The sequence below is a fragment of the Vigna umbellata genome, chromosome 1, assembly GCF_029865625.1.
Source record: "Vigna umbellata cultivar VRB3 chromosome 1, Vumbellata_1.0, whole genome shotgun sequence".
NCBI classification, from domain to species: Eukaryota; Viridiplantae; Streptophyta; class Magnoliopsida; order Fabales; family Fabaceae; genus Vigna; species Vigna umbellata.
The window spans coordinates 71752290-71757215 of record NC_142165.1 but is presented as its reverse complement, the minus strand read 5'-3'; the positions used below and the strand labels follow the sequence as shown (position 1 = coordinate 71757215).

General features: G+C 34.2%; 1 protein-coding gene across 2 annotated transcripts; it reads right to left on the bottom strand.

Moving 5' to 3' along the window:
- Nucleotides 1-261: 261 nt before the first annotated feature.
- Nucleotides 262-3232, bottom strand: LOC148206226 (uncharacterized). 2 transcript variants are annotated; one of them, XM_088104167.1, is made up of 5 exons: nt 2781-3232; nt 2526-2690; nt 1611-1811; nt 952-1049; nt 262-867 (listed from the first exon to the last, which is right to left on the bottom strand). In XM_088104167.1, exons 1-5 carry the CDS (start codon nt 3052-3054, stop codon nt 367-369), a joined length of 1239 nt encoding a protein of 412 aa, XP_087960293.1. In that variant the 5' UTR covers nt 3055-3232; the 3' UTR covers nt 262-366. The 2 variants fall into 2 exon arrangements, with proteins under 2 accessions (XP_087960293.1, XP_087960294.1); XM_088104168.1 differs by having other exon boundaries at nt 612-871; nt 2781-3226.
- Between the last annotated feature and the right edge of the window lie 1694 nt (nt 3233-4926).

The following is a 4926-nucleotide window of genomic DNA, read 5'->3' as shown; positions in this document are numbered from 1 at the left end:
ATAAATATATTTAAAACAGATATATGCATAGATAACATCCGGATAGCCATATTCAACTTGAGTGGTTGCCATCCATAATACTGAGAATAATTTCAGCTTTATATAATTTATTTGCTTAATTCTTGAACACAGCTTATCATCCTATAATTGACAAACTCAATAACTAATTGTTTTAACTCTGCATTTGAGATATTATTCCAAAGTTCAATGATATTTGAAGGGTAAAGAAATCCATAGTTTTCATGGTTACTACTTGCCATCATCACAAAGCACAAAAGTTAAAAAAAGATGGGTGCTGCCATGTTGGTGAGAATGTATATATATACATGCTAGTTTCAAGACAGAGAGCTGTCATACAAAATAACTTCATCTACGCTTCACAATACCCGTATTACAAACAGATGAGTCTGGATGGAGAATGTTATCTTTAAGTGGCTCTACAAAGCCCATGTTAGCCTTCACCAACAGATCACCTTCATGGCACATATTCCTCCTTCCTATGCTATCATTTCCTTTGATGGAGGATGCCTTGGTTGAATCTTCATCAAAACATATCAAATCCTTCAATTGGTCATCATAGTACTTACCTGGTTTTGTTACCTCACCACTATTGCAGGCATCTAAATCTAACAAAGACACGGACTCCAGATGTGGCCTTGGAGCTACTATGTTTATTCTAATTCTAGACAAGCAAACAAAATATGAGAGGTTCAATCTCCAAAACCTCACCAAGATCGTGTAAACAGAGGAGCAACTACAACTAGCAATTGCGCTTTTGGCGCCGTAGAAGAGCATCGGAACTAGCTTCCCCAGACTGGTTAGGCAATGCTTCCATGTCTCTTTGCAATGGCAAGAATTGGGGCCTTTCTGTCTACACAGTTCAGTCGGAGAATGTGTAAGTAATTTTACTCTTTCACCACGTAACATCTTAACAAGTTGAGAGGAACTTACATTAGAGATGATGTAAGGGCGCACTGCAAACCCAATTACTATGCCAAGTAAACATGAAAGTCCTAATCCTAGAGTCCAAGTCATAACTGCACCTAGCCCTAAACAAAACAAGAAAAATCCTTCAGTAAAACAGTTATGAATGACGGTAGTTGAATTTTAATAGAAAATAGGTATGGGCATGATAAATAATTAAACTACCCATTTTTATAATGCTTTGAGAGTTGAAGCAGCAAATACAGTAAAATTACCCCTAACAAAATCAAATATGTAGAAGAGAGAAGTTTCAGTGAAGGTTGTTTTTGGAGTTGGGGGAGTTAAGAGATGCCCACTTGTTTGCCTAAATGCATGGAGGAAAATCCCATCTTTCACCTAATTTACTATTCCCATATTAAGGCTAAGAATGTCAAGCAGGAACTTCATTTGTATAACTAAAGTTCTGAAATAATTGATGATGCTGTGACTTACATTCTCTCTAGGAGTCAACTATAGAGTGGAGGTGTCTACAATTCTTTATTCTTTATTTAGTTTTTCATTCTCTCTTTCTCTTCCTTCCACTTCTTATACCTCAAAAGTGGAATGTACACTAATCATTTTATAAAAACCAAAACCATAAAAATGTGACAAAAACAAACACACATGCCCTAAATTTAAAATCTCACCAGATCTAGAACCAAAGGTGCAATCCTCCTCCTTCAAACTAATCTGGCGGACTAATCGATGCATGTGATCTGACACCAGCAAAGCACACATCCCCGGAATGAAGGTCAGGTCAAAATCATTTGAAAATGATGCATTAAGTGCAGGGACATCCTTTGAGGTCGACTTTTCTGAGAACTCTCCTCCAGCAATTGTGGTCACACCTAGTCAAGACGAAATTAGACAGAAAGAATGTTCAACATTTCCTGATAACACAACTCACCTAATTCACCATCCAATCCATGCATGTTAAAAAAATCATTAAGCCATTTTTTAGCAAGAGTGAAAACTGGAGGACCACCAGCCACCGCTCTCAACAATTCACAGACTTAGTTTCATGCAACTATGAATTTTACTCAATCTCTCTCGTCCCGTACAATAGTAGATTTGACTCTTTTAAAGTAAGCAACTCAGTTAAGAAACTAAAGCAAATAATGTCAGTCGTAGTTGAAAAACCAATTGTTGATATTTCAACAAATTCATGATTTGTTATGCCTTTTCATGAAATATTGAAAAACTAAAATGACTGACTTTAAATGAGTGAAATCCTACATCTATATATCGAAGCAGAATAGATACATTTCAAATTAACATCATGAAGTCCAAGATACTTTCACGGTGCTAAAGACAAACGTTGAGGAGTCTTTACAACACACCAACCAACACATTCCTCATATCACATCTTCTTTGCTAATGGTTAAAATTGATTACAAACTGCAAAAAATCATACTCGTTAAATATAATAAGTCATCAAATTTTATGATTTTCAATAAATTTATAGTTAGTAATAAAGAATATATTAAAAAAAGTGTGTTGCTGACATTTCTATGCAAACTCTAGATGCAACAAAAAAAGTCATGGAAATATACAAAGCATACCCTTGGCACTAATTTTCCTTATTGCACGGTTGTTCTTGTCAGCCACATACACATTCCCTCTAAGATCAAAAGCAAAGCTTCTGGGTTTATCAAACCGAGCAGAACCAACGTCGCCATCCAAATACCCCACAGAACCATCTCCTGAAAGCCTCGTGAAAACGATTTCTGCCACAGAATAACGAATAATAACCACAAAAATAAAGAAAAAATCGAAACTTTGGCACCCCCAGAAGACAAAAACAGGAGGGAAAGAACCTTGGGAAATGGGGAATTGCGCGGTGTAGAAAGTGCTGTTGACAGAATCGAGAAGGATGAGATCGGAAGAAAAGGGTCGTTGAAGGACGATGTAAGGGAATATGTTAGGCTTGTGGCCGTCGAATAAGGTGGTGATGGTGTAACCGTCTTCCGCGACGACGACATCTTTGGCCTTAACTGAAAAATGGAATTGGAAGGGAAAGGAAGAGCAAGAGAAAATGTTAACGTGTGAAAGGAGGAAGACGGTGAGTGTGAGTAAGATGGAGTGAGCCATGACTATCAATTTGCTGCAACGCCAAGCAGAAGTTTAAGTGGTTAATTATATATGTGGTATAATAATAGTACTGGAAAGGGTTCCTTGTGGGCGAAGTAGTTTACAGGAAAACAAAAAGTATAGCATTTTTGTGAGTTGCAACTTGACCCAATAATCTATTTCCCCTCTGATGAGTGCAACTGCAACTCACTCCAATCAAGTTAAGTTTTTTACTAATATAATTGAATTCTTTTTGTTAAATTTTAGTATTTATATTTATTTGATTTTTTACAAATTACAAAATGGTATACATTTGTAAGTATCCACGTCAAATATATTCATGTGGCAAGTACACTCCCATATTAATGACAATAATACTTTGTACTCGTTCTGTACTAAATTTAAAATTAAAATTTGGTGGTCGATACTTTCCAACTCAATAGTCTAAACAACGTAGATGAATATATTTCTCTTTTTAGTTTTACTCCGATGATTAAAAGTATAAAAATACACATGACAAGTAAGTGAGGCATAGATGCAATTCTTTTTATTTCTATTTATTATTCTAAAATTGTTATTCATTTGAATGTTAGAAAGATTTTTTATTGGTGGATTTTCATTTGAATTTAATAACCAAAATTCAATTTTGAAGAGCCTATTAGTTTGGAAAGGAAACTTAGTTCATCACAACTTAGATAATTACATTCCACCTTCTACTAAGACTATTTAATATCCATTATGAAATTCAAACAAGTTTTTTTCAAACTATTCTTGTTTATGGCTCTCACTATAAGTCAAAATATTATATCTTTTTGCTTAAATAATGAGATGGATTTGAAAACACACATGAAAATTCTATTTCAAAAAGAATGAAGTGGTGCGTAACAAGATTTCAACTATACAACAAACTAGAAAGAACATTCGAGTGTAGCTTGCCAAATACTTGAAATTTATTCGACATGAATATCTAATTGAACTATAAGTGCTATGTGACCAACTAGACATATTGGTTTGTGCTTAAGAGCTAGTTTGGTCTCAAACTAAATGGAAATTTTGATTAGTTATTGGGAGTTGTTGATGAGTACCCATTTAAAAGCTCACAATTTGGATCTTTGTTGATATGAGTTTATAGAGTAATATAATGCAGAAAATAATAGGAAGCACTAGTTGACGGTTTTTTTTATCGAAATAGGCAAAACTCATTTGGTATTTATGAATCTAGGCAAAATTTATTTTCTTTTTTAATGAAAATAGGCAAGTAATGGGTGGCTTAGACGACTTCCTAAAAAGAAGTCATGAAAGAGGGGCATGACTTCCCTCTGACACACCAGGAAATGTGAAGTTGTGCACCCCAAACATTTTGTTGAGATTCTTGATAGGAGAAGCACAAGTTTTGCTTAACCAAATCTCAAAAATATTTGTGCTTTTTTATGATGACAAAACATAATTAATCACACATGTATATTCTATGTTACATGTTCTGTGTTTACATGTTATATGTTAGTCTTTGATGTGTTAAATCTGTATGAGCATATATGAGAACATGATTGTGTTGTTCATTGCATATCACCGTGTTAAATATGTGATTTTATATGTGTATGCATGACATATGTTTTTGAAAAAGGAAAACCACATGCACTTTAGTTGAACTTTAAATATGTGGCAAAATAGTAGTTTTAAGTCGATTACATTACGAGGTGAATCGATTAAAACTCGTGTGTTTGCACAGAATCTTTTCAAGTGTGCTGTGAGATTTTTCAAGAAGAAAAATTTTCAAAATTGTGCTAAGTATTGTTGCTTAATTGATTGCATGTAATTTGTATTCGACTAAGTTGGTTGATGTTTTGAAAATCTGTTAAATGTTTGTCACAACTAACATAACGATCATATTTT

Coding starts and splice junctions, on each gene's coding strand:
- LOC148206226 (XM_088104167.1), bottom strand. CDS start 3,054: ATGGCTCACTCCATCTTACTCACACTCACCGTCTTCCTCCTTTCACAC. Junction 2,691..2,780: donor GCAATTCCCCATTTCCCAAG/GTTCTTTCCCTC, acceptor ATTCTGTGGCAG/AAATCGTTTTCACGAGGCTT. Junction 1,812..2,525: donor AAGGAAAATTAGTGCCAAGG/GTATGCTTTGTA, acceptor CGTCTTGACTAG/GTGTGACCACAATTGCTGGA.